The following is a 24,374-nucleotide window of genomic DNA, read 5'->3' on the forward strand; positions in this document are numbered from 1 at the left end:
GTACTTTCTTTGTGCTGGAAGTGTGACACTCAGGCTCTTCCTTTTAAGAGCCTCGCATAATCATCATAAATTTAGCAACTTTTGACGGTCTGACCTTGGCAAACAAACAGAAAGCTCATGTCTGAGGCTGCGAGGTGGAGCTGGGCCAGGATATCAGAGCAGCTGTTTCTTTTCTGCCTGCGGAGTACAGAGTAAGGGTTGAAGCTTTAAACCCTCTGCCCACCCTGGCCGAACAGAGGGGAAGGGGAGGGGGAGAGCAGAGGGAGGGGTGTTGCCTGTTGAGCTCAAGGTGAAAGGGTGCCACAGACCTGCAAATGGAGACGAGAAGCCAGCACTCAATCTGACTCTGCCAGTCAGGGGGGTGGGGGTGCCGTTTGGATGTGTCTACTGTCTGCCTCTAGTCTGCCTACTGCCCAACAGACAGAAGCCCTCTATTGCTCATTCGACTCTCTGTCTTTCTTTCTCTCTTTTCTCTCCCCCTCTCACTCTTTCTCTCCCTCAGTTTCCAGTCTTCCCATCTGTTAGTGATTTAGGCACAGGCTCAGGGGAGAGGCAAGTCCACTAGGGGAAAGGAATCAGGGCAGGGAGGGAGGGAGAGAAAGGGAGGAAGTCCACACATGTTTGTTTTACAGGATTCAGCTCAGGCTGGGACTAGGCGCAGTACTGGATCTGGAGGTCGGAGAAGCAAAAAAGTGAAGCCAACGGGTGCAGCCGAGCAAGAGGAGCTGCCCAGAGTCTTTCTTACAGCCAGGAGACACTGACAGAGACAGAGACAGAAAGGGGGATCAGTGCTCCACTGGGCAAAAGCACAAATATGGCTGCTAAATCTCTGTCCTGCCTCTGCCTTCTCTGCATCCTCTCAGGGATTGTCTATCCAACTTCTGCCGCCAGGCTTGGGGAACATCAACAGTCGGTGCTGAAAGTAAGACAGATTGGTTTTATCTTTTTTTGGCCGGTATGGCGGGCATTCTAGTACAGCTACGTTTAGTTTTGTTCCTACTGTATGTAATGAGACTGATGATCATGTACACAGATGTTAAGGTGAAAACTGTAAAGGGGGGCAGATTTGGGAGTGATTCGTTTTGGCTATCTGGAGAGCTTTCTGAGGACTTGTGTCTGTCTGGTGACTCTGTGACTTGACTCTGTCTGGACTTCACAATGGTCCTCCTTTGTGTTTACGCCTGTGTGTGTGTGTGTGTGTGTGTGTGTGTGTGTGTGTGTGTGTGTGTGTGTGTGTGTGTGTGTGTGTGTGTGTGTGTGTGTGTGTGTGTTTGTGGTGTTTGTGTGTGTTCGCGTCATCAGAGGTAATACAAGGCTAAAGTTCAGGTGATCTCTCAGTTACTGTCTCCACCACTGTCATGCCCCTCCCTGACAGTTCCCTAATGAAAACCAGCTGCTAAATGTTGAGCAACACCCCAGAGAGAAAGAGAGACAGAGACAGTAAGGGCAAGAGAAGCTATAGAGGACTATTGGCACACAGGCCAGTGCTCCCTTGGCTTAGTATAACTCCAATGGATATGAGTTCAGAGGCCAAACCATCAACTGTGCAGACAATTTTCATTTCATGACATTTAAATTATATCTTTTCTAATTCTGAGTTTATCTATTTTGCTCAAACGTTATAATCTATAAGACTGCCATTATACCAAACCCATTTTGCTTCTATTTATGGACAAAAGTTTTTCAACAAGAGCCATAGAACATATTTTACATACTGTAATTGCCTCCCCATATACAGACAGGTGACAAATTAAAGGAAAACAAATGATGACAAAGCCCCCATCCACAGGGCACGATGGGTCCCTGAATGGTTTGAGTATGAAAATGAGTTGAATCATGTGCTGTGACCTTCGCAATCACCAAATCGCAAATCTCAATCCAATTGAACACCTATGGGAGATTTTGGACCGACGTGTTAGACAGCGCTCTGTACCACCATCATCAAAACACCAAATGAGGGAATATCTTTTGGAAGAATGGTGTTCGATCCCTCCAGTAGAGACCCAGAGACTTGGGGAATCAATGCAAAGGCCTATTGAAGCCGTTCTGGAAGCGTGTGGTGGCCCAGCTCCTTATTAAGACAATTTATGTTGGTTTCTCCTTTAATCTGTCACCCATCTGTTGTACCTTAATAGTTGCTTATAATTCAGCCTTTCCTATATGATTCAAAATGCATCCCCAAGCACAAAATGCCACAGGAAATGATGCATACATTACATGTATTGGACATTATTCATGCAAACAGTTCACATAATGTGGAAGGCGCACTGGGTTCAGTACGTCTATGTGGGATGACACTGTTGAACGTCCTCCTCAGTCTTCTTTATTGACATGATTAATCCTCTCAGGCCACTGTTTGTTTGGCTGCACTGTAAACTGATACAAGAGTTGCTTTTCTTGGTTGCATTTCTGACAGAAAAGCAGCTTCTGGTATATCTGTCCCCATTTTGAACAAAACTCTGGAACATGTATCATTAAAACAAATTTGCCATTATCACCAGTAATGACAGGTGTCTCCAAATCAATCACAACCGAAATCTGAAGAAATATAATTTTTAGAAACTTCTACAGGGTGACTGAGTGCCCCTTCATTTATCGTCCAGCCCAGTATCCTAAGGAATTACTTCCACATTGGATGATTCCGCACCTCAAGGTTTACATCCGATGCCAACATGAAGTGCTAAGCAGGTAGCAATGTTATTGTAGCGAGGCAGAAATGAAGGATGTGGTGGTTAGGTAAATAGGCATGTAAGGCATTTTTCATGCAGGAGAGAGGAGTTTATGTCCTGTCCCAGACCTGCACCTGACATTTCGGTTTTTACTAAACATCACCACAAACTTTCCCTAACCTTAACCATACCGTGGTTGCCATTTGGAAAACAAGAATTTTAAAAATATTGTTACTGAATGTAATCTGGAGTTTTAAAGAGATGACCAATATTGACAGTCTTGTCTAGCTATAGGGTTGTTATCATCAACTCGATTTGAGCAAAACAATGAAAACCATATAATGTAAATATAAAGTACAATTTTCTCCTTTTACAGAAATATTAATTCATACTGTGAATGTCATAACGTGGATGCTGTGGACGCTTATGAGGTTGATTTATGTCCACTGGCCCCATAGAACTGCACTGAAGAGCCATAAGTCTTGGCAACCTAGATGTAAGTGGCTATATAGCGACTTTTTTCAGAGGTGATGGGTATAAAGAAACATCCTGGGCAAATGGGCTATAGGTCAAAAATATGCAAGAGAATGTGGAGGGATACAATCTCCAAACTTGGAAATGTGAAACCAGTGCAATTATTTTCTGATGCACATCTTTATTTATTAATGTCTGAGTTTTCTAAGTTGAGGGTCCCCTGAGAGCAGGCCCCACCCCTGCAGCCAGACTGTCTCTGTGCACAGTTATTGAGTTTGGATGAGATTCTCATGACCCAGGATCTGCCCCATACTGATGGTGTTTGGAGGAGTTAGCATAACTAAATCCAGTGTCTCAACCCCTCGTCAATGTCAATATAATTACAGCAGCCAACTCCAGCTGTGAAAAAAGGAAAAAATGAGATTCAACCTTCAAGCCTAAACATTTAATCCACAATTCTCCCACTCTTGGAAAACTCTGTCAAAAGTCAAGGCAGATGTATATAATAACTCAGAACACAAGCATAGGACCAATCACAGTTAGAAATAGTCTTTATAAAACAGTCTGTCATAGAGGCTTCCCACCCCAATACACACTCCAGGGAAAGGGCATGGCTGCACAGTTTCGAAGCTACATGACCAGAGAGTGTGTTGACTTTGGACATCACTCATCTGTAGGGCCAAATCCTGTTTTTGTGCTTGATACAAGCTCCATTTGTTCAGCTCTGTATCGCAGTGTCGGAGCCCAAAGGTCTATCATATAAGCACTCAGTCAACACACAGGAAATACACTGATACATACTGTCAGAGCAGAACAGAGACTGAATCATCTGAAAAGGCAGCTCCACATTAAAACTGTGAAGACTGTATAACGTGTTGAATGTCATCTTTGTTCACCACTGTAGTGGGCACAGAGCGAGGGCCACAGAAATAGTTCACATTACTGAGTGTGCTCATAGTTGGCAAAAGGGTGGTGATGTCAACTGTTTTCATTTCCATGATGGCTAAGAGGGATGAATTAGTCACCACCATGTTTGAAACCCCTATTCAAACTTCCATATTCATTATTGCAGGATTACCCCCAGGAGAAATTAGTCTTAAAGTAATAGGTCAAGATTTGGGGACCTACAATTATTTGCTTTCTTTCTGGGAGTAAAATGACAAGATTGACATTAATCTTATGTCTGTGCATTGAGTAATGAGTGACAGTAGCCTATCTTGTAAACTGGATGCAACACGAAACATCTAGCCTTGCTCTGTCCAAAGTTAAAAGTGCAGCTACCAACAGCTCTAAAGCTCAATAAAAAACTAAGTGTATCTAGTTTGTGTCACCCAGTGGTTCTCAAAATATGGGCCAAAACAAAATCAGGCAATGGTAATCAAGCAAACATGTCCATCAAAACCCAAAATATGTGAAAAAAAATTAGAGCTTGTGTTGTTTTTGTGAAACAGTTTGGCAGTTCGGGCAAAATTTAACTTGTGTGCATGTCATGTTGCGAATAATGTTATTTCAATGTTATACAGATACATATTATTATCAAAATATTGGCATATTAACACCTTATAAAGTTTTTGTCTAAATTGTTTGCAAACAATGTTAGCCTTGTCTGTATATGCAGAAGGTACAAAGCAACATTAGCATTCATTTGGAGTTGTGTTTCTGGAAACCTGACTAATAGAAGCCAATATTCACTTTTTAGCTCTGTTTAGGTCTCCACCAACTCCTAAAAAATATCTGGCTCTTTAGCTGCTAAGTGCTCCACTATGTTCACCAGCTAATCGCTAACTTTGACAGGTACCGTACAGACGTCAGAACTTTTTCCCGCGATGTAGCTGCACAGGAGTGGTTGCATGGATAACGTGTTGTTTGTCAAGAACTAGCTCCAACACAAATTCACAATTGTCCATTTTATTTCTCTGTTTATGTTTACAGGTGTTGGTAGTCGGATTTTTAACTTTAAACAGAGCCAAGCTAGTTAGAGTATTTTCCCCCTGTTTCAGTCTGTATGCTAAGCTAGGCTATCACATTCATACATAATCTCAGTCATGACAAGAAAGCAGCTTTTCCCAAGATGTTGTACAAGTCCTTTTAGGTCTGGTGCTTAAAATGCAAATGATTACAACACCAAGTCATCAAAACAGGGGCAAGCTCCACAAGCTGCTGGGTGGTATACTTGAGATGCATTCCTCTCATTTTAGAGGAGTCTAAAGGGTCCATGTCCTACCTCTACACCATCTGCTCCATCTCCCTCCAACCCTAAACTCCCTGTCCTGTACTCCCCTGTGTATACACACCACAGCTGTTTGACCCATCACTGACTGTCCCAAAGCTAGGTCTGAACTATTTCAAAACTCTTTTAAGTGGCTTTACAAATGGTAAATAGCACTGGAATTCTGTGGTTTTCCCATAAACTTACGATTTATTACTCCTAATGTCTCGGACTGCCATTTGTAGCCAATACTACATCTCGTTTCTGTGAGCACTGAACCCATTAACATCATTAGTTGAATTTTCAATGTGTGTTTCCATTGAAGGTTGACACATTGAGTTTTTAGATGGTACTGATGGATATGTCTTGTATCAGTGTATGTGCACTGTAGGTCAAGGAAAACCCCAAGAAAAGGGTCCGCAGGAGGAATCACTGCTGCTGTTCCCAGGATGTTTCACATTAGCTGTCAACAGTGCGTCTTTGTCTCACAGCCCATCTGTGAAAAAATCACAGGAAAATATGAATCACATGTAGGCATGCAGTACTGTACGTGTGAGGAATTTTCCATCTTCAGGCTGTTCTGGATTCACAGCATCAATTTCCAGTTGAATGAGTGGAACAAGGAGGTCAAAGTATGGAGTTCTTACAGACTGTTGCAAACAAAGTGCTATTATACACTTCTATGCTTCATTGAATGGTGCTGCTTCAAATGTTCAAAGATGTTCAAAGGGGTTGTTGTCTCTGTGTGTGTGTGTGTGTGTGTGTGTGTGTGTGTGTGTGTGTGTGTGTGTGTGTGTGTGTGTGTGTGTGTGTGTGTGTGTGTGTGTGTGTGTGTGTGTGTGTGTGTGTGGGAAGGGGGGCTGTCTTGGCTCTGTGTGAACTCTGACATCACACCATCCTGAGAAACGGGGATGAACAAACATCAGACAGGATGCAGGTTTTAAAATGACATTCTGCAAATGGGAGGGAACTGTTGCAATTCAGAAGAGTTTTCTCACAACTTACTTTGTGCAGTTTTAAGAAATCAGCCTTTTCGCCAGTAACATTTTGGTTAATGCTTAAAACTAATGTATGATGTGAAAGTCCAACTGCAAAAAACATCTAACTGATTATCAGTATTACAAGGGATATTAGATGCAGAAAATGATGGTTATTGAGGTTTATTATCAATACATTCATGTATTTTATCTTTCTCTAACAAGATTCCTCCATTAACTCCTTACCAACTACAATACCTTTCAGACATGGACATAGACAACTATTCTGCTGTCAAACACACTAAATGGCTTTTGTTGATTTACTCTAGTAACGTAGCCTATATGCACTAAGAAGCTATATAACATAAAAAATATATATATAAAGAAAAAATTACAAAATAAGTATAGGTTTTAACTTGTTATACCATGATCGAGACTTCCCTATTTTTGACTGAGCTCATAACTTTCCAACAAGAAATGTTAATGACTGTCTCTGGCTCTGGCTTAGAGGCCCCTGGGCCCGGTGTGCAGTGGGCCTGTTCAGTGATCTATCAACCCTTGCAACATAACCTCAGGGTGAGATTTGTAATTCCAACGGGTTTTGAAAAAGTTTATATTGGGAATCTAGTATTGGCTTATTAGCTTTTGTGTGGATACTCACTTTGATCAGGAACACTTGGTCTCGTTTTGCGTCCCTGTCTGCTCGAGGATAAGGGATCCGGCTTTGAATTGCCTCTCCCATGAGGTTTCCTCCATTTTTTCCTTATGTGCTTAGGTGTTTGTTTGAGGGTTATTTGCTAGTCTTCTTACAGAGCTTAGGTGATGTTGTAGACCTGTAAGCCCACTGAGATATTTTATGTTTGGACTATAAAAACAAACTTGACTTGATTTTTGTCCAAATGTGGACAGAATAAGTTTCAAAATAAGCCAATTAATTTCCCGGTACTTGCTATCTCAGTTAGTCACTGAATGATCTACTTTATGCTCTTTAGCCAGATGGCCTAGGTTCCACAGTAAAATTTTTGCCACCTACCAGTGGAACCTAATGATGGTGATGCTGGTTAGTCAGTGGATCAGTCTGCCCTCCATGTGACACTCTGAAAATGTACAGTTGTACATTAGAGATATGACAATGGATATGCCAATGGATATTGTTACATGGTGTATACTGCGCTCATTCGAGCTCACCAGAGGATGAATCCTTTGAATTTGGACACTTTACGAGCTTTTTTCTCATGCCACCCTTGGAACGAAATATCAACTTCAAACAAAATCCTGATTCTGCAGATGGACCCACTTCTTTGTTGCGGCACGGATCCTGGTGTTTTACTTTTTTTGTCTTCAGTAAGCATGTGCATTTCTGTCCCCACTGCAGGTGTGTGCGAATGGGTTTTTCCTCAGTGAGCAAAACATATGCTTACCATGTAACTGTAAAGGCCACGCTGACTCCTGTTATGACATTACCGGCATTTGTAAAGTAAGTTTTCAATGCTGATTATCAGGCATTTATGTTATCAATGTTAACAAACTACTTCATTCATTTTTATGAGAACAGCTTATAGATTGTTTAAATATTGTGAGAAGTAGGGTGTCATAAGTTTAATGTTTCCCTTTCAGAACTGCAGGGAGCACAGTACAGGTGATTTCTGTGAAATGTGTGAAGATGGTTACATGCTGGCTCCCAGCCGGGATGGAAGCCACACCTGTCGACCCTGCGCCTGCCCCCTCTCAGTCCCCTCCAACAAGTAAGTCAGTCTGTTCTTGTTTCCACAACCACAAGGCAGCGTGTTGGCAAGCGGTGTGTAATCTCTGAAATACTTTCCCCTGCGTGTTCGGCCAGCTTCGCAGTACACTGTGACAAAGGAGGGGCCATTCTGCGCTGCAAGTGCCAAGAGGGCTACGCGGGACATTTCTGTGAGAGGTCAGTGCTGACAAGGCTTCGAAACAACCAATCTAGAAGTTATGTAAATCCAATATAAGAAATAATGTGGTCCATGTACGTTCAATAAAAACTGTAATCCATTAATAACAAAAAGTTTGAGGGTTCCAACTCATGACAAATCCTCTTTGTAGCATACTAAATAAAAGCATACTACATGCTTAATAATAATTAATGAAGCCATTACCTGACGGAACCTTTATAAAAGGTGCCTTCTTAGAAAGTGGTATTATTAATTCTTCGCAAAAACCTGTCTCTGGCGGCCAATTTTGTTGATTGCTGGCAATACATGCAAGTGGGCAAAACACAAGGAAATGAAGAAAAGATCTTTACCATGCTGTCAACACATATGGAGCGTTTACAAAAATGCTGCAAAAACACACTGAGAAACACATTCATTAATCTGATCACACATATGCAGCACAAAGAAACAGGCTGAAAATAAGCAAAAGACAAGCAGAGACAAACACTGCAGGCCATATGGAACACAAGAAAAAGTTTCTTCGTTTGCTTGTTTACAGCGCCTTGAGCTCCCTCTGCCTCTTTAATTTCCACAGTTACTGGCCACATCTACGTGACATCATGTTTGTAGTACAGCTAGAAGAGAATCTGACGGCAAAATGTCACCTTCAAATGCCAGGTCACTTAAAGGTAATGCCAAGTTTTGGTGCCAGTCTTCTGGTCTAGTGCAGGTCAGAATCCCTTTGTTAATGCAGAAATGGTGATTGGTCCTCCACTGGAAAACAAACCAAAAATCAGTGCCACAGCAAGACAGTTGAATTTTTACTGCGGTGTGTGGCTAAATGAAAAATCCGCCGCTCTACTGCATTCACATGCATCATTATTGCTTTCTAGGCTTAGTGGCCCCTTGTCTGTAGGTTATTCAAAAAACCAAGTAAAATAAAACAGACAAGGAAAGAAGTTCATTAAGAAGCGTCATCACAAAAGAACTCCTCGCATGCACTGAAATCAAAGAGACTATCCAAAGGTGGATTTTTCCCTCAGTTGTTCATCGCAACAGGCAGTGATAATATATTATCCCCATCCAGGTGTGCTCCAGGTTACTATGGGAACCCCATGGAGATAGGTAATTCCTGTAAGAGGTGTGACTGTAACGGCAACTCCGACCCAAACCTGATATTCAGCGAGTGCCACAACATGACGGGCCAATGCCAGCACTGCTGGGGAAACACTGCTGGTGCCAACTGTGAGAGGTGTGGCCCAGGTTTCTACGGCGATGCCATCAGTGCCAAGAACTGCAAAGGTGGGGGCAACGAGTGAACTCCTACAGCTGTAATCTTTATTCAAGAGATGTTTGATCCATACTTGAAAGACTCAGGATGTTAAGAGGAGCTTTTGTGTTAAAAGATTGTGATTGAGTGGTGGTATTGCTGTTGCTTAGTGTTGTATGAAACCTGAACAATTCTACTTGTGCATCTTAAGATAAATCAGTTCAATTTAATTCAATTCAGTTTTATTTATATAGCACCAAATCATAACCGAAGTTATCTCAGGGCACTTTTCATGTAGAGCAGGTCTAGACCGGAGTCTTTATAGTTATATTTACAGAGACCCAACATTCCCACATGAGCAAGCACTTGGTGACAGTGGTAAGGAAAAAAAATCCCTTTTAACAGGTAGAAACCTTGAACAGAACTCGGATTATGGTGGGCGGCCGTCTGCCCTTACTAGCTAGGTTGAGAAAGAGACAGAGAGAGAGGGGGGGAGAAAAGAGAGGGGGGGGGGCATAGCACAGTAGGCGTATAACATAAAGATGTGTAACAATAATGAGACTAATGATAAAACTAATAATTATAATAATAAAGGGAATAATAATACTAGTAAAACTAAATATAATAATAGTAATAATAATAATAATAATAACTGAAGCAGTGGGTGTTGAGCAGGATCATGGGACAGTAGGTGGTTTGCAGTCACAGATCCAGACTCTGCAGCACCAGGGGCAGAAATACCTGCAGAAAGCGACAGGAGGAGAGATGAGAAAGAACAAAACTAGAGGAGAGAGAAGAAGTCAAGTTAGTAACAAGCATTGCTGTGATATGAATGCGTACAGACGGAGAGGAAGTGGAGGAGAGAGGAGCTCAGTGCATCATGGGAAGTCCCCCTACGGTCTAGACCTATAGCAAAATAACTAGGGGGTGGTTCAAGACAAGCCTGAGCAAGCCCTAACTGTAAGCTTTATCAAAAAGGAAGGTTTGTAAGGCTACTCCTAAACGTGGAGAGGGTGTCTGCCTCCCTGACCCAAACTGGAAGATGGTTCCACGGCAGAGGAGCCTGATAACTGAAGGCTCTGCCTCCTATTCTACTTGTGGAGACTCTAGGTACCATAAGCAAGCCTGAGTTCTGGGAGCACAGGGTTCTATGAGTAACTGTCTGTGCTATCAAGGCAACAGTCGAGACAGTCAAGTCAGGCAGGAATTATCAGCTCCACCTCCCGTCTTGCCTACATTGTTTTCTGTTTTCTTCTTGTCTCAACAGAACATGCATTTGCAGGTATGAAATTAGACAGTGACTGCCGCTGCATTCTAAACCCCTGATACACACTTTCTACACTGCTTGAAAATGACGTGTTACCAACTTCCCTACCTTAACGTTCATGTGCAGGCGTAAGAGGCCTAGGCCAATGTAAAATGGCCTGTTGTGATTGGTCCAGACTTCATAAATGATAGTAGCCTAACCATGGTTGACTTACTTTTTTAGAAGAGAAAATGTTTTTTATTATATGTCTTTATTATGTATTGAATAGTTACTTTTAAATAATTAATAATAAGAGGCAAGAAAATATATGTTCTCCCACTCATTTAGGATGGATGGGCCGCCCACCTCTGATTAGAGGGCGTAAACGTTCTTTTTTTAATATAAATTTCACGATGTACATAAATCCCAAACAGTTGACTCTTGTCAGTATTGACCTTACAAGGTTCATAATGATTTAAAACAGTAGATGGCGTGTTGCACCATTTTCAATGCATGAAATGCCGATTTGCATAACTTTAATAAGAAATGTCAACATTAAAAGCAGCACTGACGTGTTTCATTACAGTACAATCATATCATTTAGTTTACAGCTCAAGAAAACATGTTAAAGTGTGCAGTGCCTATTTAATCACAAAATTAATAGAGCAATTTCGAAGTCATCATATATGCATCAAAAGTTAGAGTAACTTGTCGTGAGTTACATTGTGGTCTGTATGTAATCCTAATGCTTTTCAGTGGAAAAGCAAACCAAGGTCACAATTCAGAATCAAGGATTACCATATGCCTTTTGAGGCCCTGCAAGTCCAAAAATAACCGTGCTTGTGACATCATTTGACCTCTGTGGTTCTCATCACTGCATTTGTCCTGTGTCTGTCCCAGAGTGCATGTGCAATAAATGTGGCACCTCTTCATGCGACGATAGGACAGGAGTGTGTCACTGCAAACCAGGTGTCACTGGACGACTCTGTGACCAGTGCGAGGTGAGAGAAACCTTGTGACTCTTCTCATTCCAACTGGTGTTTCTTCTGAGAGGCTCAGAGATTCTATGTGAGGTTGGGGAGGTTTATTACAACCTAGGTATTGTTATGGTTTTTGTTATCATTCCTACTGGTAATAGTAACGTTGTACTATACAAGTTAACTGCAAAGACCTGGGAATGCAGCATCATTGCTAAAAAAAAAAAAAGTACTACAGGTCAAGAAACACAGTCAGAGAATCAGACCGGCTGCAAACCCCCAGGTTAGCCAAAAATATTTGGATGAAAACTGCCTACATTTTGGGAAGAAAAAGTGCATACTCGCTCCTGAAAACTTTCAGTTGAAACATTTGAAGTAGTGGCGGTGCCTTAACATGCTGAGTCTACAGAGCTTAGAATGTTAATTCTTTGCTTGTGAGATTTGTGAGTTACATCTTAAGCTGAGGCACTTGAACAGGTGAAGCATCAGTTGAAGTTTCATGAGTTGAAAGGAGGTGAATATGAATATGAAGTTTTAGCTTCATATGAAGTACTGGAAACTGTTGAACTCCCACAAACTGTCCTTTATAAACATCCAGCAGCACCAAGTTTATAGACTGATCTCCCCGTACAAGAGGCTAGAAGAGGTTTCGCTCCGTAGTTGGATGTGCACCTAGTTTTCTTGTATTACCAGCATTTTGGATGCACTCACAGTTTTATCTCCAAATAAAGAAGTTTAGATAATTTGGCTCAACTGAGTCAGTCCAACTGTCTTTCCAGCCAGGTCTGTTGCAGTAATGTCAGTGCGTTCTCAGATCCCAGTAATTACTTTAGCTTGCATGATGTTATCATAACTGATGGAAATGGTGGCCAAAAATGCCAAAATAAGACCGCAGCAGTAATAGACCAGAATCATAATTTACATGATGCACGACAATGTGTTTCAAGATGAACCAAACAGACAGATGCTGGGATCTAACAGTGTTTTTCATTCATGTAATCTAGGAGGGCTACTCAGGTTTCTCCAGCTGCCAGGGCTGTCGGAGGTGTGAATGCAGGCCAGCCTCCATTCGCTCCACCTGCCATCCTCTCACCCACAGCTGTCCATGCCGCCCAGGGGCCGGAGGTCGTTACTGCGAGCGCTGCCTCCCAGGTTACTGGGACTACAGCCCCTCCGGCTGCCAGAGTAAGTCATACAATATGTCAAATGTTCTCATACTCTTCCGAATAAAACGCCTCCAGACCATTTGTCGAAGCGTTCAATGCAGATAACGTTTTCCCAGAGAAAAAAGCTGCACTGAGGGCTCACATTCCCACACCCACTACCACAGTAGTGCACATGGTGTCAGGGAAGCATCTGCCGAGAGCTGTGACCCTGTGGCCGGAGACTCTCTGCGGAGAGCCTGATGACATCGCCATGCAATCCAGATGCGTACACGCAAACAGCTGATAAAACAATCAGTCCCCCAAGAAAGGCCACAAGACAGATGTGCAGGCCTGAAGCCAAGATACCATCTGTGGGTCTTGATATATATTTGATAACTGCACTGACCCGTTCCCAGCTGATCAAGAATTTACACCACTGTGCAAAAACTTTTCGTCTTACACTGTATGACGTACACCTGCATCTGTTTTTTTTATAGAGTGCAATTGTGAGAGTGGCCACTGTGATATGCACACAGGAGAGTGCCTGCCAGAGGCTGCGACAGTCAACCTGTGCAACATCAGTAAGTGGAATTCACGGCCATAGCAGAGACTCTACTATAGCATAACAGATTTAAAAGAACAAGGGCTTTTTGTCTTATCTGTTTGAAATTGTTTGAAGTATCTTTAATTCACCTTTTTTTGTTTTGTTTTAGGTTGTGATGAGTGCATTTGGCATCTAATTGGGGACTTGCGGCAATCCAATAAGACACTGGACCAGCTGAAAGTTGGAGTATTGAACATCTCCACCGGGGCTGCTGCTAACGACAGGCTCAAATATTACAACTACACAGCTCATCGACTGCAGGTACATCCACATAAATGCAATAACACAAGAAAATAAATCTAAACACAATATGTATCAAAAGAAAAGAAAAAATTGAGCTGCACTAATCAATATTTTTATATGAACAATGGATCAAATATTGGAGTGTATTGTGAGAAGGGTTGTTTCTAGCAAAAAAAAAAAAAAAAAACCCTCAGAGAACTGTCACCCAGCTCAAAAGTTCCCCTCAGCTCTGTGGAGCTTTTTAGCTTCTTTTAGCTCATTGTTTTGGTATTATGGCCGGCAGCGTTACTGTTTTGCTTCCCACTCTCATAACCTTTCGTCAGCAGCAAACAGCTGATTTCAGCGAAAAATCTCCAAACAAACAGCAGACACACAAAGTAAGCAACTAGCTAGCTAACTAGAAGTCAAACAATTAGCAGCTAAAGCATCAGATATTTTTCTCTATACTAGAAACACGACTCCAAATAAATGCTAATGATGTTCCATGTCTGCTTTATGTTTAAACAGGCAAATTTGCTCATATGTTAGAAACTTTAGAAGGCCATAATATGTTAAAATTGTATGATTTTTATCTTGATACGGTGTTCCGCCCTAAGTGGCCAGAAAATAAAAAGCAGTTAAAGCAGCTTTAAATGTGTTAAATCCTGAAATAGACATACATAGATGATGCTGGTTAAAAAGGGGAAAATTACATTGCTGCACTGGTTTAGGTTTTCTTTTTCCTTTAAATGTTTATTCTGCTTTGAGCTGTAGACCATTGCTAAATAATTATGATGTGGTCTGATGCGTGAATTGAATTGCTCTGCTTCCAGACTCAGTTTCAAGGCTGGAAAAACAAGTTATCTGCAATGAAGGCACGGACTGGGCAGCTGGAGGAGACCACAGACGCTGTGGTGTTAGACATCAGACAGCTGGGAGAATTGGTCAGCAAAGTTATCTTTTATTTAATGCACATTTACCATTTAAGACGTTCTTGGAAGAATTTAGAAGTTTAGGCCACTGTTTTTTTCTTCTAGAAATACATTATACATTAATGCCGTATCTGTTCCTAGCAGTGTTTATCCCCATAACAATGAGATTAAAACTACTATACACAAAACTGCTGTGCTGCATACAGAGTTCATATTCTATACAGTATATTGATAGATTCTTTCTTTATACTGTAGGGATATGACAACATATAGAGGTGGATCTGAGTTTTCCAGTTATTTTTACTTATTCAAACCTCTCTACAAGAAACTTGGGAGTCACAGTGGGGTCTTTAGAAGCAAGTGAGGTCATTAACTCATTTGCGTTGTGATTTCAGGAGAGCATGATGGTAACTTCGGGGAACAGGCTGGATAACGAGACGCTGGAGACCTTTACCCTGGCTGAGCAGCTCAACACAAACCTCACTGATCTCAACATTCGCATCGAAGGTATCAAACAGTTCTGCTCACATGCAACAGACGCTTTTGTTTTATCCATGTCTTGTGCATTTCCGTTAGAGAGAGCGTGTGACTTCTGAACCTGCACTTCCAATCTGGATGACTTATGCATTTGAGTCCCAAACTCATATGCAGGGTGCATGATGCATACTTTAATGTCTGTGTCCATGTGTGTTAATGTACGTGCGTGTGTGTGTGTGCAGAGATGATCCATGATTGGGAGCTTTACAGTGTTCACCAGGATGTGGACCCATCAGTCGTCAGACGCAACACAGAGGTGTCCCAGGGAATGGTGACCTGGATGAGGAAACTGGACCTGGCCCCACGCGAGCCCATCGCCACTGATGAGTCGACTGAGGCCCATGACTGTGAGGACAAATAGCTCATGACACATACATACGTGCAAACTCAAGCAGAAAAATGCAAATACACATTGATTACCTTTTGTTATCGGTATCCTCTTTGGCATCAGTTTGATTTGGAAAGACATGGCACTCGTGAATATGTATCTAAATTAATTTATTTTTGACCATTATAATGGAGAGTGAGGATTATGCAAAAATTTGAAGAAATGCAACAGATCATCATGTTGAAAGCCTGCGCATTTTCAGTAAACTGTGTGCATGTGCGGAAACCAGACTGGTGACTTTCAACTACAAATGAAATGGAGCCTATGAAACTTTAGCTGAAAAAGTGGCTCATTTAGCAAGTGACAATATCAGGATAATGCTAAATGCTAAATGCTAAAATGTGGAATAACTGCAGCTAGAGTAGAGAATAATCATAATGTCAGTGAACTGACATTTTTATAGAAATATCCATCTATTTTTGGTAAGACTGTAGCAGCAAACCCCCTGAGGGTACTGATTTGAGCAAGGCTGTGTTTTATTTCTTATGAATTCAACTTTTTATTTACCAAGCCACACAAAGTTTCCAGAGAAGTTGAGGTTGAAACTGAACTTGAAACCGAAGAAGAGAAGTTTTTCTTCAGTTTCATACCAGAAGGAAGGGACAGCCCAGTAAAAGATGCATTTGTCCAGTTTGCTATGTGAGTGAGGGAAAGAAATGGCAATACTGCTAAATTTACAGTACATCAGTCACCAGAAAAGAAACCCTACGCACTTTCACTCTAAACCAAAAACCTTAACCCACTGGTGGCATTAGAGGCACAATATACTTCACCTGGGAACCATAAAGGGCTGCTCAAAATGTTACGGCAATCTATGCAATGCTTGTCAAGAAAACCAAATGACATTGCCATGCGTAGAGCCACGCCACTAGTGTGGCTAAAAGTCATGGCTTACAGTTGTGGAGACATACATTTGTCCCTCTAGTCATCCGTGTATTATTCTTACTTGCTTTTTAGTTAGATCTTTATTTTGGATAAAAAATATCAAACTTCTCTTGAGCTCTCAGTAGCTAAAAAGAGGGGGGCAAAGCAAAGATAAGCAAACACAGTTCTAAAAGACCTGTGGTTATATCAGTTTCAGTTCTTTGCAGGAACGAGGAGAGTTCATTGCTTTTCTACTTTAACACTATTGAGACGCCTGTGTACATATGAATACACACACAGGCACAGAGCACATATTTAGATACACATCGCTTCTGCTGGGGACCAATCGCAGACCCATTTTGATTTTCACTCCCCAGCAGCGTAACCCAGATAGCGGTTTTTGGCCTGAGAGTCTACAGTAGCAATTCCTGAGTCACTCAAATGTGACACTACTGATGTAATGGCTCGTGCTTCTGATTGTATTTCCAGTGCTGAGGCGTATCCGTCAGTTGGAGAAGAAGTTGATGATCACAGACAGCCGCCTCCCACCTGTCAGGGAGGTTCTGTCCCGCTTCTCCACCAAGCTGTCAGATGCTCAGGGCTTTCTCCAGAAAGCAGCCAGCACCGTCCAGGAGGCGGAGGACAAGAACAGAGCCAGCGTCCTCAAATTCCAGAGGAATGAGGTGACTTGATGTGATTTCCCATGATGCCCGGGCTCTCACTGAGTGCCACTCCCCACTCTCATCTCTCGCCGAGCACTCTCTTCTCATTCTGTGTTTGTCACTATGAATTCATTAGTATACAGGCTCACAGTATTTCCTCCCTGCAATGGGGGGGTGTAAGTGCTGTCTACTTTATCTCCACTCACAGTGTTTCAAACAATGTTGAGTTATACGCAATCACACAGCGGTATCTGGCCCTAAAGGACACAAGAAGAGCCTATCCTTAATCTGTTCTGCAGTTGCCAAATGCAGTGTGAGGGAGATCTGGTTTTAGTTTGCCAGGGATGTCAGAGAAGTCTGTTATTGTGGTATTTAAGTACCCAGAACAGAAACACAAAACCATCTGTGGGTCTGGGTTTGGACAGTTACATTAGGAGGAGGCCCACACAGGGGGCAAGCGATGCTGCAATGCAAATTTTTTCCCACGATAATATCCAGAGCCTACACACAGAAACATGGCTTTATTTTCCCGTGATGCAACCCACAGCTGTAACACAAAATTATCACCGTACAATGGAGATTCATTATCTCTTCTCCTAACAGTCAAAGAGAAAACCGGAACACTGTCAGGCGTTTAGACTGGTCAGCAATTATACGTTATATATGATAGATAGATAGCAGAGCTGTAGTGGTGGTGGTATATGCAAATATGCAGTATGCCCCCCCCCCTCTGGGCAGGAGGATTTACCATATGCCTACCTTAATATATCCAGAGACACAAACTGTATTAGTGTCCATCTTACAGTCTCCATGGCCCAATCACGCCAGTATTTAAAATAGCAGAAGTTTGTAGAGAAACTGATTCATTTCAATGCAATCAGAAGATTCGCCCGAGGAGTTCACCTCTGACAAACAAATTCACATCACAGTCCAATAGCATATCGTCAGAAATGGAGAACTGTTGTAGGTTATTAGCTGTGTTGCACTTCTTTAACCTCGCTCTGCTGGAGTACACTGTGAACATCTCCTCAAAAGAGGCACGGTTTACAGACAGTAGACTGACCAGGGTGACGGGAGTGAATGGTACAAATGCGACTCTTCAGTGAAGTGTGTGAACTTACCACCGTGTCAGAGGTCAAGCTGACAAGCTTGCTGCTGTGACCATGTCTGTGACTGCACTTTAAACAGTTAGCTTACCAGCTACAGTAGTCCACCAACTAACCTGCACGCAGCCCCTCACCAGCGTTCTAGAGCTAACAGATTTTTGTGAAGACACCGGGAAAAAGTTTGCGGTGTTGCGTTCTGGTGTGACCGGGGAGAGTCTTAAAGTGTAACTGCACCCAGGAAATGACTTTGCCTGTACTGCCAACTAGTGGTGACTACATGCTTTTTTTCGGTTTCTTTCCATCAGTAATGGGTGTGGTCACAAGTACAACAGATATAAATACAGGTGGATATAGAGAAATATTTAGGGGGTGGCAGGAGGAGATTAATATTTGCTTGGAAAAGCCCCCAAATTAAGATATTTTTAACTCAAAAGCATTGCATTATTGTGGCACATGGGTAAAGTTTTGAATAGAAATATCTGAAAATGGCATTAGAAATCAATAAATTGTTTTATTTACAAATCTTCAGACAGTACGTCTTTTTCCATTACATTTTTTTTCCTACCCTGGCCATTAGCCTCTATTAATTTCCATATGTTACAAAAATCAACTTTAGACTTAAAATCTCCTTTAATGTAAGTAATCCATCACAGTATTTACCATGTCTGCTTCTAGTTTTGTAAAATGTAAAAAGAAAATTGTAAAAATTATGTAAAGAAATTATTTCTCAGTAATATGGACTTGTTGATTTACAACTATGTAAAATCATATGTTGTAGGAATTTGGATCCAGGAAGTTGTGATTCAGCTCTTGTTGCCATGCCGTGGTTGACATTACGGGTCTGCTGCCCAGCAGAACAGCTGCTGCTAGGCTCTGTGTGTCTGTGTGTGTGCATGTATTATCAGTAGTGGGGATCTCCATGATCAGGGTCTCTGCTGTAAATCAATGCCATGAATGGTGACTAACCAAACACAGAGCCTCTCCTAATCTGGGGCTCTTCCTAGCCTCAGCACAGACCGGTCGACACCAGCTGCAGCCCCAGTGCTGAGTTACCACAGCCAATCCAACAATCTCAGCATTGTGCCATACTTAGTCATGCAGTGGTTGAACAAAAGATGGGATGTGGGCAGCCCTGCCATCAGGGGGGGTCAAAGGGTACAGATGACCCCGGCCCAAGACCCAAAGGGGGCCCATGCAAAGGTCTTGCAAAGGCCTATGGCTGACCCTTAAAAGGGACCAAGTACAACACTTTAGATGCTGACTTATATCACTGACAATACAATTTGTATGTATTTACATATAAATGTGTTGTAAACACAATCCAACTTGTCACATGATCATGGTCAGATGTGAAGAACACACATGTGCCATGCACTGACAGGCGAAGTCAAAATGCATAGTCACCAAAAATCAGAGGCTCAATTCGTTTTTCTCTCCTGCTTTGTTTTAAGGTAAAAGGATGACATGACACCAATCAGCCACAACATTAAAACCACTTACGTGTGTTTTGCCTGTTAAATGCTTTTAGCGTGAAGCTGCAGCAGTAGGAAATGTTCGGTTTGCATCAGCAGTAACTTAATACAGCATTTTATCCGGGAAAGTCGCCACAGACAGCAAGTTCTTAATACTGCAAATATATAAATATTTCAATACTTTCATCAGTCACCACTGTGTTACCTCATTCAGCGATAGACAGTGACTTAAGAGGCATCTATTTAAATGAAAATCTTCAAGATTGTGGACATTTTTAAGTAATATGCTTTTTTGTTTTTTTGCACACATAAATATGTTTTTTGAGCTGTAAACTAAATTTGACTGTACATTGATGAAACACATCAATATTAATGTTGACATTTCTTGGTAAAGTTATCAAAATCGGCATTTCGTGGGTTGAAAATGGCTTAACACACCAGCCACTGTTTTAAATCGTCCCTGAACCATGCAAGGCCAGTGCTGAAATAGAGTCAACTGTCCGGAATTTATTTAAGTCATGCAATTTATATTCAAAAAAGAATGTTAACGTGGTGTAATCTGAGGTGGGCAGCCCACCTCCCCCAGGAAATGTCCTTGAGTGAGAGTCTGTGAAACCACACTCATTTTCAAATATACACTGATCAAGACTCATCATTCACAGGAGTTAAGGCTATTTTTTGCGACCCCTCTACTCAGTATTTTCAAATTGCGGTGCATTGGTTCAGACTTGTGCTTTTGACGGCTATAGAAGCACCGTCCTCACACGGCTCGGCAGTGGTTGCGGATGGCAGCAGGTCCCTCGATACCAACACGCCCCCCCTTAAAGCACCTTGCCCACTTGTTAGCATTTTTCAAAAATGTTGGAGTGGGTAGAGTTAGGCTCAGAGCTGAAAGCGTGGGTAAACACAAATGTACAGTTCATGTGATTATGGGGAATTCCGTAAACAACAGCTGTCAGAAGTTAAAATTTTCAACTTCAGATCTGTTTAGTGATGTCTGTGATGGTCTCTGATGTTGTGTGTGCTTTGTTATGTCTGCCTGTCTTCTTTGTAAGTGCAAGTGTTATCTCCCTGTGCCCCCAGGTGAAACAGCAGAGGCTGACCGAGGACCATGCTGCCGTCAACGACACACTGGAAGTAGCCAGAGGCTTCATCTCTGACACAGAGAGGACTGTGGCTGAGGTGGATGCTATGGTGCAGGTGAGGCCTACATTACTGTGAGGACCCGTGTTTCTCTGGACCCACAGTGTTTTCAAGGTTGAAACTGGAAAAATCTCCGGGTCCCTGCTGTTTAATGATGCTCAGGTTTTCTTTGTGGCTCACCGACTGAGGGAGCATGTTTCATAACCTAATAGACTGTGATGTGGGGTTGCAGTATTTCAGTCCTTGCATTGAATTTAATTCATGAAATGGCTTCATTTGACCTGGCCTATGTCCGATTCTAAAGTTGGCCAGTTTGATTTGTGTCCTCTGTCCTATAACGGCCCTTTTTAGTGAAGTAGCTCTCTATTGAGTTACTCTGTGGGGAATTACAATCCTCCTGAGGTAACAATGTTAACTTAGACGTATGCGTGTGTGCGCATGTGTCTGTGTGTGTGTGTATGTGTGCAATCATACTTTGGACTTTTGAGTAATCACAAAGTAAATGATGATGTTACTGAGAATAAAGGCTGTATAGATATTAGTGATTACTGATGCAATTCTGTAGAGTGTCCTTGTAACTGAATCATACAATATTCGCTTTCTATTGTGTGTGTGTCTACACATGTGCATCTGAGCACAGAATGTGACCGAGTACCACGCGGCAATCGATGGCGCCAGCCAAAAGCTGATGGAGAAGACAGAGCGTCTCTCGCTGGCTGACAGAGATCTGGTTCAGAGGGCTGACAGGCACGCTGAGGAGCTGGAGAGACGGGCCAACGAAGTGGAGGAGTGAGACACCCTTCTGAATTAAACTTTGTGATACACATTATCAAACCCGTAAAATGAGCAAAACTCTCTCAGTACTTCTTTAACCTGTCTGTGGCACTGAGCCCTACTCCCACACTACTAAAGACATAAACCTTTTAAAATTGAAATATATACTGCAGTTTCATTTTTAAAATGGATCAGTAATTTCCTAAAACAGCTGACCACTGTAGTTTATAGAAACGTTTACTCAAACAGGTGAAACAGCGCATTTGTTGGGGAATATTTTTAGAAGCATATTAATCTACATTTGGTGCACTAGTGTGTATTTCTGCCAACAAATGGTGTATGTGAGAATGACTAAAAATAAACTACAGTGTGTGAGTTCATGGTAAGAAAGGAACATGTCACCCAGTGACACCCAGCTAAATGGAATTTAGCCGTTAGTCATTGTATTATTTACAACTGTGCTTTTCCTACTGTGACATGTCACAATCTCTTCTGTCTATAGCTGCAAAGGCAGAAATCAAGAAGATTGTTTATATGCTCTTCAACAGTCACTATTTACTAGTGCTATTTTTACTACCACCACTATTTTTGTTTTATTTAATTAATTGGTGAATCTAAAGAATACATGATGATCATCATGCTTTCTTTTCTCTTCTATATTGCACATGATAGGATCCAAAAATGAAAACGTTTGCCTAATGAGTTAGCAAACAACCTATTAACACATCTAGGCAGCAGACAAATAGCAACATCAGCAGTCATTTTTAGTTATGTTTCTCGCCACGAGCCAAAAGATTCACTTTTCACTTTATTCACCAGCTAGCTGCTAACCTTTGCCGTTCGGACAGGTAATGTACAGTGGGTCTTTCAGAGCTCTTTTTTTTTTTTTTTGCAGAAAACAGCTGCCTTATGCTGCTGGGAAAAGGGTAAATAAAAACCATAAAGGTGCAGGCCGTAAATCCAAAACAACTGGCTGAGGGATTTTAAAGTCCTCCATAGACCTGAGTTCTGCAGAGTTGTGTGTTAATTCTCTGTGGGTTTATCACTACAAGCAACCCCTTTCAAATTTTAGGTAGTCATTTGATCCACTGCTAAAATATTGATTAGTGCACCTTTAATTTAATATAATTTCAGTGAGCACTGGGAATTTTTGATCCTATCATGTGCAATATAGAAATACTAAAATCACACAGTAACATCTACCATCCTGTCTCCTCCAGGGATCTGAGAGCAAGCGATGCCAATGGCTTTGTACAGAGAGCCATAAGTGCCGCCAATGTCTACAACAACATAGTGAAATACATCGACGATGCAAATATCACCTCGCTCACCACCTCCAACTTATCCCAAAGAGCTGAAGATGTATGTTACATCATGGAACTATACAGCATACATCCGCTTTATTTCAATTCTGATAGCATACTAGGTTTCACCTTATGTGTTCTGCGTTTTAGGCTATCAGTGGGATCAACACACAGCTTGGATACCTGGTAACGCAGAGCGACAATGTTTTCAAGGAATCTGTTTCATTACATTCAGAACAAATCGGTATGGAAAAGCAATTTGTTCACAGAACTAGATATTACCAACATATTGGTGTTTAATGTGTTTATGATCCAATGTCCAGGTGTCATTTACTGTATTTCTCTGTTACAGAGGTTGAAACTGAGGTGGTTGACAAGTTGAAATACATTGAGGAGACCAAAGAGACCTTGGATAAAAACACCAAGAAACTTGCACAAATAGTGCAAGATATAAGTGGAATTCAGACAAGTAAGATAATATTTGTTTTTTTTTAAAGAAGCAAAATGTCATTTCTGTGTGTCCATTTCAGAGAGAGCTCAGTGGCGTCTTTAGTCTAGCTTTCATTTGCCTAAATGAAAGGGTTGCTTCATCAATCAAGTAAACCTGAAACTATTTGCATGGCAAGATAACAGTAGATATAACTGAGAACTCATATAATAACTGTCATTATATATATATATATATATATATATATATATATACACACATATCTTTCTCATCCTCTTCATCCTCTTCCAGACAGAACACCACAGCGTCTGGAGTTCACCCTGGCGGTGGCTGAGGAGACCCTCAACCGCTCAGCAGATGTCCTTCGAACCGTCACCCCCATAAGCAGCAAGGTTGAGGAATGGGCCAACAACATGAAAAACAACGAATACTCCACAGCTGCTTACGAACAGGCCATTTCCTCCGCCGGGGAAGCTGGTATTAGATTCAGGGCAACACATATTTATATGTATCTTGGATGTTTCATAGAATCTCAGTGGGCAGTTAGGATAACCATTTATGATATTAGCTAACTAAAAAATACATTAGCTATTCTTCATACATTTAGCTAATCAGTCGCTTGATCCACTGTACTAACAGTTTCTTAGTATATGTATCACATTTAAACTCTTGCTATCTTTTTTGTTGAACCTGCTTTGCAGTGGAGAACCTGAATGTGCTCGTTCCTGAGCTGCTGGAAAAGCTGAAGGTGGTTGAGGAGAAGAAGCCCGTCAACAATGTGACCACCAACATCATGAGGATCAGAGAGCTCATAGCCCAGGCCAGGAGCGTGGCCAAGAAAGTGAGTTAATGACTTAATACATGATTACAGTATGGTAGATTTACGAGACACGGGCAAATCCAGCTTCATTCTAGATCTAAGATGCCAACAGCAGCAGTTAGAAAACACATTGTCAGGATATAGACATTTACTGTAGCAATTTACTAGAAACCAGCAAACTACTTTTTAGAGGTGAAATTGTACAGTCTATGTGTACTCGTCCTCACAAT

General features: G+C 41.7%; 1 protein-coding gene across 1 annotated transcript in view; it reads left to right on the forward strand.

Annotated features, from left to right (window-relative positions):
* The first annotated feature begins 299 nt into the window (after positions 1-299).
* The window catches only part of lama4 (laminin, alpha 4), a 37,824-nt gene continuing 13,749 nt past the window's right edge, over positions 300-24,374 (forward strand). Inside the window, exons 1-20 of the mRNA XM_040125209.1 lie at positions 300-922; positions 7,705-7,806; positions 7,947-8,074; positions 8,170-8,250; positions 9,318-9,532; positions 11,647-11,747; positions 12,728-12,908; positions 13,366-13,449; positions 13,582-13,733; positions 14,528-14,638; positions 15,022-15,133; positions 15,346-15,510; positions 16,905-17,098; positions 20,739-20,855; positions 21,439-21,587; positions 22,793-22,934; positions 23,027-23,120; positions 23,229-23,345; positions 23,616-23,801; positions 24,026-24,165. Of these exons, the coding sequence (XP_039981143.1) occupies positions 815-922; positions 7,705-7,806; positions 7,947-8,074; positions 8,170-8,250; positions 9,318-9,532; positions 11,647-11,747; positions 12,728-12,908; positions 13,366-13,449; positions 13,582-13,733; positions 14,528-14,638; positions 15,022-15,133; positions 15,346-15,510; positions 16,905-17,098; positions 20,739-20,855; positions 21,439-21,587; positions 22,793-22,934; positions 23,027-23,120; positions 23,229-23,345; positions 23,616-23,801; positions 24,026-24,165 (2,679 nt within the window). The 5' untranslated portion in view covers positions 300-814. The remainder of the gene's footprint in view (positions 923-7,704; positions 7,807-7,946; positions 8,075-8,169; positions 8,251-9,317; positions 9,533-11,646; positions 11,748-12,727; positions 12,909-13,365; positions 13,450-13,581; positions 13,734-14,527; positions 14,639-15,021; positions 15,134-15,345; positions 15,511-16,904; positions 17,099-20,738; positions 20,856-21,438; positions 21,588-22,792; positions 22,935-23,026; positions 23,121-23,228; positions 23,346-23,615; positions 23,802-24,025; positions 24,166-24,374) is intronic.

The sequence above is a fragment of the Xiphias gladius genome, chromosome 4 (genome assembly GCF_016859285.1).
Source record: "Xiphias gladius isolate SHS-SW01 ecotype Sanya breed wild chromosome 4, ASM1685928v1, whole genome shotgun sequence".
NCBI lineage: Eukaryota > Metazoa > Chordata > Actinopteri > Istiophoriformes > Xiphiidae > Xiphias > Xiphias gladius.